The sequence below is a fragment of the Muntiacus reevesi genome, chromosome 13 (genome assembly GCF_963930625.1).
Source record: "Muntiacus reevesi chromosome 13, mMunRee1.1, whole genome shotgun sequence".
NCBI classification, from domain to species: Eukaryota; Metazoa; Chordata; class Mammalia; order Artiodactyla; family Cervidae; genus Muntiacus; species Muntiacus reevesi.
Genome location: NC_089261.1, coordinates 15,903,420 through 15,916,849, shown reverse-complemented (window position 1 = coordinate 15,916,849; position 13,430 = coordinate 15,903,420). Strand labels below are relative to the sequence as shown.

The window sequence follows — 13,430 nt, the reverse complement described above, 5'->3', positions numbered from 1 at the left end:
TCATCGCTTCCCCTCGGCCATGACCAGCACCACCACCTCTCCCACTGTAACTTACACGTCCTCAAGGTCTTCTCTCTGCTTTGATGAAGTGACAACCGGATAATTGTATTAATTAACCCGGACAGAAGCAGTGAGAGGAGAGGGTTAATTTTTTCCCCTCTGTCTCCATGAGCTGACATAGATTTCAGCAGTGGCATGTAATCAGAGACATTGCCTCATCACAGATTATTCTACCAGGAGACAGTGAGAGCTAGAAAGAAAACAGGCTTGGGGTGAGACTGGGATAGGCTAGAATCTTGGCTGGACCTCTTATTGGTCCTACTCTGCCTGGCTGTTCTCTTCTGTAAAATAGGCATGGAAACAACACACCCCATGCGGTGTTAGGATTAGGTGAGCAGAGGGGTGACACCCTGTGGGTCATGAACACTTCGGCTTGGAGAATGCACACCACTTGTCCGAGAATTCCCACCACGTAAATGGCTGAAGTGGGTCTACAACCTGAGCCTTCTGGCTTCAAAGAAAAAAAAAAAATTTTCACAATGTGTACGTACATCAGACCATCACATTATATACTTTAAATATCTTACAGTTTTGTCAATTATACCTCAATAAAAGTAGAAAAGTACTTTCTCACTAGCCAGCCAAGGAAATGAGTTACATAGCTCTTAGTCGGGGTTTGACGTACTTTTTCAATAAAGGGCCAGGTAATAATTAGCTTCTGACTTTGTGGCCCACATTGTCCCCGTCTCAGTTACTCAAACTCTCCTGTTAAAATGCAGAAGCAGTCACAACATGTAAATGAGTGGACGTGGCTATGTGCCAATCAAACTTTATTTATAAAAGCAGGAGATGGGCCAGTCTTGGCCTGAGGGTCATAGTTTGCCAACCTCTGTTCTAAATCATGGTCCCTGGAGAGCTTTGTCAGGTTCTAACTGGTGTGTTAATTCTAGAGGCAGAGTGATGATGACAATGACAAGAACAAGAATGACAATCATATGTCAGGCACTCGGCTGAGCTCTGTTCCAGTTGTATTACCCGCTTCATCCTCCTACGAGGGAGATAGTGTGACTCCCCCACCTTTCTTTTTTTGCCAGAGACAAGGAAAGACACCTTTCACAAAGGTGAAAATGCCCAAGGCCTCATAGCTGAGAAGTGGCAGAGCTGATGGGTGAACACAGGTCTGCTCACTTCAAAGTCCCACACTCTCCGGGCAGCTTGATAACCTGGAGGCCCTTCCCATTCAGAAGTGAAGTCTGCTGCCCTGTCTCCAGAATAGGTCTACACTCGGTGCCTTGTAGGTGGCTTGAACCCCATATACATGCAGGCTGGTTTACCCTATACCTCCATTCCCACAGTTTTCCCATTTCTAGGCTGGTGGCTTCACCATTGCCCTTTGTTTTCCCCAATGCCACAGGGACCCCTAAGAATCTCCTCTGAAGGGCCTCTTCCTTTAAGAGTGAGCAGCACAACCTTTGCTCACGCCAAGCATCTCTTTATCACTGTCCGTCCCTTCTGCCTTATTGCTTCCCTGCAAGACCCAGGACCCAGGTTCACTTTCATCTACATACTCACCAGTGCTAAGGGGTTCCCCGGTCACCTCCATAGCAATCACGAGCCCCCAGATGATGAAATTCGATCTTGAGAAGTGGCTTGTAGTTGTCACAGGGAGAAAATTATGTCCATCTACACCGAGAAACTCAATTTGGCCCTGAAGCACCATGGAGCTGTAACCTTTAGCAATAGCACAGAATGAAAAGACTCTTAGATCTGATGTTTTGAATTGGATATTAAAGCAAATAGAGTTGTTCCCCGCTATGTGAATAATACTGTGAACAGCTTTAGTCAAGGATTGGTCGGCACCTTGGATGAATCAGTGGGATTTTAGCTGGTGGCTTGAATGCTCTAAGTTTTATTAGTTTCAGGAGCCTAAAGAATTTGCTACTTAATTTGAGTGCAACACCATTGTTAAGTTCTCAGTCTGTCCTGTCCCTGGGCTGGAGGCTGAAGGGCAGCTGGACCTTCCATTTCATTTGTGGCATTTCTGAGGATGAGGCCTGACGTTGGGCTGTCCTGGCTCAAACCCCAGCTCTCTCGCCTAAAAAAGAGTTAGGAGATCAGATGAAATAATACATCTAAGCATTTAATCTGAGTCCAGTCATATAGTAGATACTCAATAAATGTTAGCCATTATTATTAATAGTACTATGTGCTCAGAAGTCTTTATCTCCATGGAAACGATAGCTCCTCTTCTAGCCAACAGAGTTTAGGGACTTGACTGCAGTAGATGGTTTCTTGTGGCCCTGTCCACCTCAAGGATGCACAATCTGAACAATGATTTTCACACTTGTCTCAAGAGACATAGCATAGGAAGGCAGGATGGTGTGGGGGTGAAAAGCAAGGCTTTGGTTTTTATAGGAAACTGAAGTCAAGTCTCAAGTGCACCAAAGACTAGCAGTAAGACGTTGAACAGTTAATTATCCTCATTTTCCTTATATCTGAACTAGGGGTACAACCTCGTGGGGTTGTCAGGATTCAATGAAGAAACAACTCCAAGAGGCGAATCCTTATTTGGGATACATACAAGAAATAAGACTGTGCCTTGCTCCTGGGCCAGCCAGTAGACAGATTACTGAGGGATATGGGTTTATTTTTTAAATCTGTATTTACTTGTTTGTTTTACTTTTGGCTGTGTTGTGCCAGCATGGGGATCTTAGTTCCCTGACCAGGGAGAGAACCCAAGTCCCCTGCAGTGGAAGCTTGTAGTCTTAACCACTGGACCACCAGGGAAGTCCCTGGGGTGTGTTGTTATTTTTTTTTTTTTTAATTGAGGGCTGCAGGTGAGATCGTGACATGACAGCTCAAATGGGAAAAGTCTGGCCTGGGAGATGAATGGCCTTATAAGGGTCAGGGCTCATATTTTGGACCCCAGCGGGGGTGGGGAGTTAGAGGTTGGAGTGAGGGTGGGACCCTCCTGTTATTGTCGAAGCCTGGCAGGCTGTTCTTCCCTCGGCCGCCAGAGGGAGCGCTTATATGTATAAGACCCCCACACAGCATCCCACTCTGTTTTAAGATACTTGTTCAGTCGCTCAGTTGTGCCCGACTCTGTGAGACCCCATGGATTGCAGCACGCCAGGCCTCTCTGTCCCTCACCATCTCCCGAAGTTTGCTCAAGTTCATGTCCATTGCATCGGTGATGCCACCCAGCCATCTCATCCCCTGACACCCTCTTCTCCTGCCCTCAGTCTTTCCCAGCATCAGGGACTTTTCCGATGAGTACTAGACGGTTCCCATTGTTTTAACACAAACCCCAAAGTCCTGTTTTATTTCATTCATCACATGTATCACATTACGTCTCCCCCCAGACTTAACTCTCCTGTTCACGATACCCACCCCAGATTCCTTCCTGGCACTTGCAGTGCTCTGTCAGTTTCCTGTGGCTGCAGTAACACATTAGCAAAGCTCAGTGGCTTACAAGAACATAAACGTATCATTGCACAGTTCTGGAGGTCAGGAGCCCACGACCAGTCTCGGTGCTGTTAGGAAGGAGTTTTCAGGGCTGTTCCTTCTGGAGACTCTAAGAGAGAAGCTGCTCTCTTGCCTTTTCTGGCTTCCAGAGGCCACTGCATCCCTTGGCACATGGCCTCTATCCATCCTCAGAGCCAGCAGATCTCCACGTCCCCACATCTCCTTCTCTGACTCTGACTCTCCTCCCTCCCTCTTTCACCTGATTACATCAGACCCACCTGGCTAGTCCAGAGTAATCTCCCATCTCAAGATCCTTAACTTGATCACACTGACAAAGTCTCTTTTTACCTGTTAGGTCATCTTATCTGTGGACATCTCTGGGGTTGGAGGGTGGGAAAATTAAACAAAATATTTACTGAGCAACGGCATGAACGATACTCGGAATACACCATGGCATCAGTTTCCAAGCTTCTGTGGCCCTTTGGTAGGTTTGAACCGGCTGCTTGCCATCTTCCATTTACTCTTCTCAGAAGTAGGAGGCATGGACAGTTACAGGGTGGGTTGAACTCCATGTATCGGGAGAGCAGTCTGGAAGGGAAGCATCCAGTTTGTTCCTGTCTGTGGTTTAAATCCCAGTTCAGTGACTTGTAAACTACAGACAGTTGCTTACTGCTTCTAAGCCTCACTATTCCCATCTGTGAAGTAGGGATGAAATTGGCTGTCATTTATTGAGCCCCAGCTAAGTAATTAAAAAAAAAAAAACAAAACCCAGTCTTAGCCTTTACATGCTGTGTGACCTTGGACAAATGGCATCCCTTCTTGATTTCCTCGTTGGTGAAGTGGCACCGACGGTAACAGCTGATACATCACGTGTGCTCATGCATGCAGTGTGTGGATAAAATGAGATCACATATGTGAAGGGCTTAGTTGGCGATAGTGCTTGGTGCATGATAACACTCAACACAAGGCATATTTATTGTTTTTCTTATTTCTCATTTTTAAAAATTCTTATCATTATTCTTATCTCTCTCCTCTTCTTCTTTTTCCTCCCTTTCTTTTGCTTTATCATCAGTCATTTAAAAAATTTTTAAATCACTCCAACTGTTAAATCTTTTTTTTTTTTTAATGTATCTATTTATTTATTTGGCCTCACTGTGCAGCATGTGGGATCTTAGTTCCCTGACCAGGAATCAAACCCATGCCCTCTGCAGTGGAAGTGTGGAGTCTTAACCTTTGGGCCTCCAGAGAAGTCTCTCATCACCCATCTTCACATGTTGTCTCTGTGGTAAATGTTTTCAAGCATGTTCCCCATGCCTGACTCCTCCATTAGCCTGAGTTCAAATTCACCAGGTCAGAGCCCAAGTTTTTAATTTTAAAGCTCTACCTACTGTGATGATTTTATTGATATTGGTTCCTTCTATCATGGGTCCTGTTTGTCTGGCTACCAAGGTGTCAAAGACCAAGTCTCCTGGTTTCTTCCCTTCTCTACAGAGGCACTTCCGAGAGGGCATCAACAGTGGGACCTAAAGGAGGGAAAAGGAGCCCTCCTTCCCTCCAACCCTCTTGTTTTCCATACCCCATGAATGAAAATATCTGGGAAGAAGTGTCTGTTTTCCTGGTATCTTGCCTCTGGAACGGAAGGCAACAGGGATGGTCACAATTCTGCCCCCGTGTCTGCCTGACTTGTTATCAGAAAATGAGAGTAGAAAAGAAGCTTTTGTTCAGCTATGGAGACATCTTAATAGGCACTTTGATTGTTAAACAGAAGTTTCTGTATCAGTTTAATTGCTCTAAATGCTGTTTGCCTTCTCTGTTATGATAAGGCCTGAATTTTCATAGATTTTCCTTTTAAACAGTTTTCCTTTGCTTTAAGGCTTGCATTGGCAAGTTTAATGAAATCCAAATGAAGAAAGTAAAGAGAAGATCTCAGAGTTCAGATCTGCACACCCACGGATGAAGCCGTGTGGAGGTTATTATTGCTTGAGACTAATGATGTCGCAGCCACTGAATGTAATTGACGAAATTCACCCCTTCAACCAGATATTGAGAAATGAAACCAAACTACTAAACTTAATTACATCTGCTTTTCTGAGAAGGTGCTGTAATTGAGAATAACAGAATAACTAGGATACGAATCCAGCGGTGAGATGTGCTTATAATAAAAGAGGATTTGTTCTCTGCTGAGTTGAGCTTCACAAGTACCATCTCAAGATGTTGCGGGGAGGGACGGGGGTGGGGAAACAGTCAGAGAAGTGAAAAACATCTTGATGAGGGTATCTTAACCTTGGCACCATTGCCATTTGGGTCTGGTTAGTTCTTTGATGCAGGGGTCTGTCTTGTGTATTATAGGATGTTGAGCAGCGTCCCTGGTCTCTACCTAGTTAGATGCCAGTACCCCACCACCACTACCACCTCTTCCACCCCAGTTATTTGGCCATATCTCCAAACAATGCCAAATGTTCCCTCGGGGCAAAACCTCCCTGACTGGGGCTTTTGGAAGGCTCATAAACCCTTGCAGAGTTACTCCTTGAGGATCTACCAGGGCTGAGCTGTGTGCCCTTTAGCAAGTCACTGCAGCTTTCTGAGCTCCTGTCTCTTCCTTTGTGCTGTGGGAATCATAAGAACACCAACTGCACAGAGGCATAGCTTCTGGGTATAAGCTGCACAGAATAGTGCCTACCACATATGGAATATTCAGTATATTCACTCTTTCTGTGACACTAATCTCAGATTCAGCAAACATGTATTACATGCTTACTTTGTCCAAGATGCTGTGCTATGAGACAGTGATGCAAAGAGGAAGATGTGGTCCTTGTCGTTGTAGGAGTGGCAGAAATATGCAGACTTGTTGGTACTGCCTCGTTCTCCACCCATGGCAGACATGGAGAAGGAAATGGCAACCCACTCCAGTATTCTTGCCTGGGGAATCAATCCCACGGACTGTATATAGCCACCAGGCTACACAGTCCACGGGATCGCAAAGAGTCGGACACAACTTAGTGACTAAACAATGACAAAATGGCAGACGTTGCTAATCAACCCCAATGCTCTTTCCTCTTGAGCCTCAGAATCCTTCTGAATACACCTTTCTAGACAGCTGCTACTAACATCCCATGAGATGAAACCCCATTGGTGCTGCTCCTGATAATTTTGTGGATTCCCCACGAGGAGGCTGTGTATCTGAGCTAGTGTACTAGCTTCCACTCCAGCATGGTCATTCCGCCTCCACCCATTCCTGGCCTGGAGAAAGCATTGTAAGGAGTTAGCAGGTAGAATCCTTCCTCCGAAATCTGACTTCAGTCCCCGGCTCTCTTTCCTTTAAAATTATTTTTCTTTCTTGTTTTTTTTTTGTTTGTTTCTCCCACAAGTCGAAGCAAGTTATAAAATGGGCTTGGACTTGATGACATCTAGTTTTTAGTTAACCTGCAGGAGATTCCACTGGCTGTGATTCTGACTGATACATCATGCTGTCTCTCTTCTGGGTTTTCTCTGCCCTTTGGGACTTACAAAGTCATTTGTTCTCTCAGAAATGGTCCCAGCTTTACAAGGGCAGAATTGGGGTTTTTGGAAACAGCTTTCAGATGGCTGTCGACAGTGCCATTAGACGGAAGGGCGGCATGAATGGGTTGGGGTTAAACGCTCCCTGATCGGTTCAGACATGGCCAACTCCCCGATGAACACGCCACTCCATAACAATTGCTGTGAAAAATGAGGCGTGCATTTGTAGCTCTGAGGACGGGGAACTGGCTCCATCCATCTGGCCTGAGAAATGAGAGCTGGCGTGTGGGTCAGCCACTTCCTTCTTCTCTCTCCTAACTGGTGGAGGCTTCACAGAAAGCACCAGTTCATTTCTGCTGTGGTTTCACACTTCCCTGGGGCCTGTGAGGTCTACGAGGAGGGTGATGCAGGCAGCCAGGCAGTGGAGTGAAGATGGGGGCTGGTGCTCAGAGGCTATGGCAGGAGTCTTGGAACTCAGTGATGGAGTGGTGGAATGGGTCACTGGGGATGTAGCCTAAGGCATGAGAGAAAAGCCCTGATGGAAACAGGCACCCAGTCTAAAGTCCATGTGATTGATTGTGTCTTCCTCATTCCCATTTATCCATCAGATTATCCATCTGTCTAGCTGTCCATCCATCCATCCTTCCATCCACTCACCTACCAGTCCATCCTTCCATCCATGCACCCACTCACCCACCTACCAGTTCATCCATCAATCCATCCATCCATCCATCCATCCATCCATCCATCCATCCATCCTTCCATCCATCCATCCACTCACCCATCTACCAGTTCATCCGTCAATCCATCCATCCATCCATCCATCCTTCCATCCACTCACCTACCAATTCATTCATCCACCTATGCGTCTGTCCACATTGCAACTCATCTGTCTATCTTCCCACCTATCCAACCATTCATCCACCCAGCTGTCCAAACATCCATCTGTCCATCCATCCACCTACCAGTCCATTTGCCCAACTTCCCATCTGTCCATCTATTGACTCTATTGACTCACTATTCCTGTCTATCTGCCCACCTATCTACCAAACATTCATCTGTCTATCAGCCCACCTACCAATCCATCTACCCATCCATCTATACATCCATCCACCCACTCATCCATCCATTCATCCACCCATCACATATTCTAGCGTGAGTTTAAGTTAGTACATGGTTAGACATTCTAAATAGTTACTTATACAGAAAGTGATACTGGTTTTTCGTATAGAGTTTACTTTGAGAAGGAATGTGTTTAAACAAACAAATAAGTCAACTTAATTAAGTTGTACAAGGGCAAACAAAAACTAGGAGAGTGGTAGTTTTATGACCCGCACTTGGAATCTGTCGAGTCAGAGCCTTGCAAGCACAGGCACGTGTTCTAGGTCCCTTAAGCCTGGACTCACAGCTGGTGTGCCATCTATAAGGTGTGTGACCTCGAACACATGACTTCCTCTCTCCAGGTCTCAGCTTCCTCATCTGTAAAGATGGGATGCTCACAGTCCCTAACTTTGTTTTGAGGATGTAACGAACTCAGGCATGTGAGTCACTTGGCACATGTCTTGCTCACAGTAAGTGCTTGCTGATGGGAGCCAGGTTCAGTTTTAATCTCCCTTGACTGCTTTCTTTCCAGGTACTAACTGGAAGCCTCATTCTGGGGACCTTACTTGAGTCAAGATAACAGAAGCTAAACCAGTTTTCCACTTCGCTTTGGTTTAGCAAGTGATGGTGGCCAGTGCCCTTCCTGAGGCCAGCAAGCCTGCCTCTTCCTTCCAGGGCTTGGTGAGAGCCCACCCCCACTTCCAGTTCTCTGTGTAACAGGACCTTCTCGTGTCTTCTCTCCTTGCAGACACACTGTCAGTGCCGCGCTGGTCCCCACAGATCCCTCGCAGAGACCTCGGCAACTCCATCAAGCACAGGTAGGCTAGATTCCTGAGTGCATGGGTGGGGGGGGCCCTTCCTAGCAGGGTGACGGCTGGGGGCTCTGGCCCCGGGGTGGAGAAAGACTCGGCAGAGTGTTCTACCCCCGTTCCTGTATCGTCCTGCTCCTCCCTTCTCTCCTCTGCCAGGCTGAACCTTGATGTGGCAGGGCAATGAAATGCCTGCTTGTTTTTCACCTGGCTCTTACGAACTTAACACCTAGTGGTTAAAAGTCAGGGCTTTGGAGTCAGACTGACCTGTATTCCATTCCCAGCTAGTAAAGCTTTGCACCCTTGAAGAAGTTACTTCACCTCTCTGAGGCTCAATTTTCTCAGCAGATGATTCTGCCTACTCATAGGGTGGTCATGAAGATTAAGTGAGATAACGTATTGAAGTGCTAAGTGAAGGCCCTGGCATGTAATAACCGCTTAGTGTTGAGACAAGTGCTTGTCCTAATTTTGAGTCTCTGCACCCAGAAGACAAGGTTGCAGGCTGAGGTCAGAGATGCTTACTTTCTGTCAGTCCAGAGCTCCAGCCCTGTTGGTTGCAGGGTTCAGTTTCTCCAGGAGCGCCCTTGCCTTTTTCAGGAGGGAAATTTTTGTCTGCTAAGTCACCCGTTACATGAAGTTAACTTTTCACTTTTTATCGTGTTATCCTCACAATCTGTTCACAAACTCAGTGGGGTGAGTAGTACAAGTGTGGTCACATCCATTTGACAGATAGGGAGACTGAGGCCCTGAATGATTATGTGATGAATCTACAAGCTGACCAACCTCAGCACTTTGCGTTCTTTTGACAGCACGACTGAGAGCTTTCTGTGCACTGAGGCCTCTGTGACCAGTAGAGTTCACTCATTCATGGTTTCTTTTCTCTAGTATTTATAGAGAATATCTGAACCAGGGCTGCAACGCTGAGCACCACCTAAGGCTTTGAGTCTTGGGGAGCTCCTAGTCTAGTGGAGGGATAGACAGTTAACAGACCATGACAGTACGGAGGGGAGCGGGGCTATAAGAGGTGGGCAACACCAGGGGCAGACACCTAACGGTATCCTGGGGTGAGGCAGGAGCGGGCAAACTCTCTCAGAATGGCATCTCGTGAACAGTTTTTGAAGAAATGTGTTGACAGGATAGTTGCTAAGACTCAAATGAGAAAACGGTTAAGGAAGCCTTGAGAAATACATGATAGACACATCAGTAATCAGGCAGTGAGATGCACAGAGAAAGACGTCAAAAAGAAGGGCCCCTTATTGTTTTCTTAGATTATGATCCCTGACAGCTCCACCCCTTGATTGGCCACACCCCTATCTCAGCTCCACCCTTGGATTGACCACACCCCTAGCTCAGCTCCACCCCTGGACTGGCCACACCCCTAGCTCAGCTCCACCCCTGGACTGGCCACACCCCTAGCTCAGCTCCACCCCTGGATTGGCCACACCCCTAGCTCAGCTCCACCCCTGGATTGGCCACACCCCTAGCTCACTTTCACCCCTGGATTGGTCACACCCCTATCTCAGCTCCACCCCTGGACTGGCCACACCCCTAGCTCAGCTCCACCCCTGGACTGGCCACACCCCTAGCTCAGCTCCACCCCTAGATTGGTCACAACCCTAGCTCAGCTTCACCCCTGGATTGGCCACACCCCAGCTCAGCTCCACCCCTGGATTGGCCACACCCCTAGCTCAGCTCCACCCTTGGATTGACCACACCCCTATCTCAGCTCCACCCCTGGACTGGCCACACCCCTATCTCAGCTCCACCCCTGGATTGGCCACACCCCTAGCTCAGCTCCACCCCTGGATTGGCCACACCCCTAGCTCACTTTCACCCCTGGATTGGTCACACCCCTATCTCAGCTCCACCCCTGGACTGGCCACACCCCTATCTCAGCTCCACCCCTAGATTGGTCACACCCCTATCTCAGCTCCACCCCTGGATTGGCCACACCCCTAGCTCAGCTCCACCCTTGGATTGACCACACCCCTATCTTAGCTCCACCCCTGGACTGGCCACACCCCTAGCTCAGCTCCACCCCTGGATTGGCCACACCCCTAGCTCAGCTCCACCCCTGGATTGGCCACACCCCTAGCTCACTTTCACCCCTGGATTGGTCACACCCCTATCTCAGCTCCACCCCTGGACTGGCCACACCCCTATCTCAGCTCCACCCCTAGATTGGTCACACCCCTATCTCAGCTCCACCCCTGGATTGGCCACACCCCTATCTCAGCTCCACCCCTGGATTGGCCACACCCCTAGCTCAGCTCCACCCCTGGACTGGCCACACCCCTATCGCAGCTCCACCCCTGGATTGGCCACACCCCTAGCTCAGCTCCACCCCTGGACTGGCCACACCCCTAGCTCAGCTCCACCCCTAGATTGGTCACAACCCTAGCTCAGCTTCACCCCTGGATTGGCCACACCCCAGCTCAGCTCCACCCCTGGATTGGCCACACCCCTAGCTCAGCTCCACCCCTGGATTGGCCACACCCCTATCTCAGCTCCACCCTGGATTGGCCACACCCCTATCTCAGCTCCACCCTGGATTGGCCACACCCCTAGCTCAGCTTCACCCACTGACTTGGCTCCACCCCAGTTGGCCTCTCCAGGGCTGAACCGAGACACCAGACTCTAGCACCCTAACATTAGATCTGGTGGTACCTCAGATTTAAATGCTGATGCCAAGAGGAGGAAAATCATCTGGTGATTTGGGGCATCAGGAACATCTTCTTAGAGGAGCTGGCACTTAGGATTCCCTGTTACTCTCCAGTCTCACCCTGTGTTTCTCCCCGGCTCCATGCCAGGACAGAGAGACCTGGACTCATCCCAGCCTTCGTGAAAAAATGAAATTAAAATCGCATACCATCCCCTGTCCTCGGAGTCACCTCAGTCACCTCTTGGGAAGAGGGATTGCTGATCCCAAGGACAAGAGAGGGCTGGAAAAGAAGGAATTCCCATCTGCCACTCATACTTTTGATCCCCACACTGCCGGCTAGTGGGTGGGACACGAGCCCATTTGCCATTCCCCAGAGCTGCCAAATCCTGCAAAGTAGATTCTGCCAAACTTGCTGGCCCTACTGAAGGGGCAAAATGGGACTTAACCAACCTCCAGTCCAAAACTGGAAAGGGAGTTTTCTTGGCCACAAGAGTCTGTGTTTAGAATATTGCTATTTGCTTATACATGGAGGCTTCGGGCTGCAGCTCATTCTGTTCAGAGAGTGACTGACCCAAATCAGGCAAGATGGAACAGCACAGGGATGCAGGCTTGCCCTCAAAATTTTCAAGCACCAAAGTTACATAATCACTTCCAATTTTCATTTTGACACTGTGAGGCAGTGAAGATTAGATACAACTCCTGCTGAAGGTGACAAAAATTGAAAATGAAAATTAACTCTGACCTGGCAACCTTCAGTACTTTTCTCAGCCCAGTACTTTTCTCAGTACTTTTTACCCAGCTCTGCTGTTGCCTGGTATCTCTGGGTGAGGAAAGCAACCTGGCAACAGCAGGGAACCCCGGAAGTTAATGCACCTCTGTTCCTGCTAGTTCTTAGCTGTATATCAGAAACCTCCAAACTGCCTTCTGTTTGCAGCAAGTGATAGTGGCTAGGGAAGGAGGTGAGCTGCTGGCCCGAAAAGGCTTTCCCTTTAGAGGCCTCTTCTCTGCTACTGAAGTTTGGGGATCTCCACTTTTTTGGGGGGATTCCCTCTTGAAGCTCCCTAACCAAGGGATGTAAATAGCAGTGATGGGGAAGGCTCAACTCAGTGATAGGGAACAGACTCCCAGGGAAACCACACCTTGCTTTGTGGTTCTCTGAGGATAGTCACAGCCCCATTCATCTGTCCTGGAAATGAAATTGGCACATAGTAGGCCTCCAGGCATGTTTGTTGAATGACCGAATGACTGTTTTGAATGTTTGGGCAATAATATAGTCACAACCCCATGTGGTGACCGCTTTCTGTCTACCAGGCCGTATGTAAAGCCCTTGACATGTGTGACCTTGTCTAATCCTCCAAACAACCTATGAGATCAATAGTGTTATTATGCCCAATTTCCAGATGAAAAGACCAAAACTCCAGTGGTTTAAGCAGTTTGATTAAGTCACCTAGTTTGGAAGAAGTGGGGCTGGAATCAACAGCCCATTGCTTCTCCTTCCAGTGGTCATCCTTCTAGCGCTAGGTCAGTCACCATCACCTTGGCCTTGAACACTTTCTCTCTCTTCCTCACAGGTTTTCCACCAAGTACTGGATGTCACAGACATGCACGGTCTGTGGGAAAGGAATGCTTTTTGGCCTCAAGTGTAAAAACTGCAAGTAAGTGACTGTTCCCAGAAGTGCCTTTTCACAGTGCCTGATGTCAGGCTGGAGCCAGCCTGGACTCTGAAATGGCTTAGGGGGTTTTGTTCCTTGGCTCTCAGGAGAGCTGCTTGCTCTGTTTTTTGCCAATAGGCCCTAAAAGAACACCTGTACTTGGGGAAAGGGTCAGGAGAATTCTTGTGAGTAAGAACTGGAGCTGACGGTCTATGCTGGAAACGCAGAGTGCTGTCTGCAGTG

At 48.1% G+C, this 13,430-nt stretch overlaps 1 protein-coding gene across 1 annotated transcript in view; it reads left to right on the top strand.

Annotated features, from left to right (window-relative positions):
* The window catches only part of KSR2 (kinase suppressor of ras 2), a 419,494-nt gene that overhangs the window by 307,102 nt on the left and 98,962 nt on the right, over positions 1 to 13,430 (top strand). Inside the window, exons 6-7 of the mRNA XM_065904540.1 lie at positions 8,813 to 8,882; positions 13,107 to 13,190. Coding sequence (XP_065760612.1) covers positions 8,813 to 8,882; positions 13,107 to 13,190 — 154 coding nt within the window. The remainder of the gene's footprint in view (positions 1 to 8,812; positions 8,883 to 13,106; positions 13,191 to 13,430) is intronic.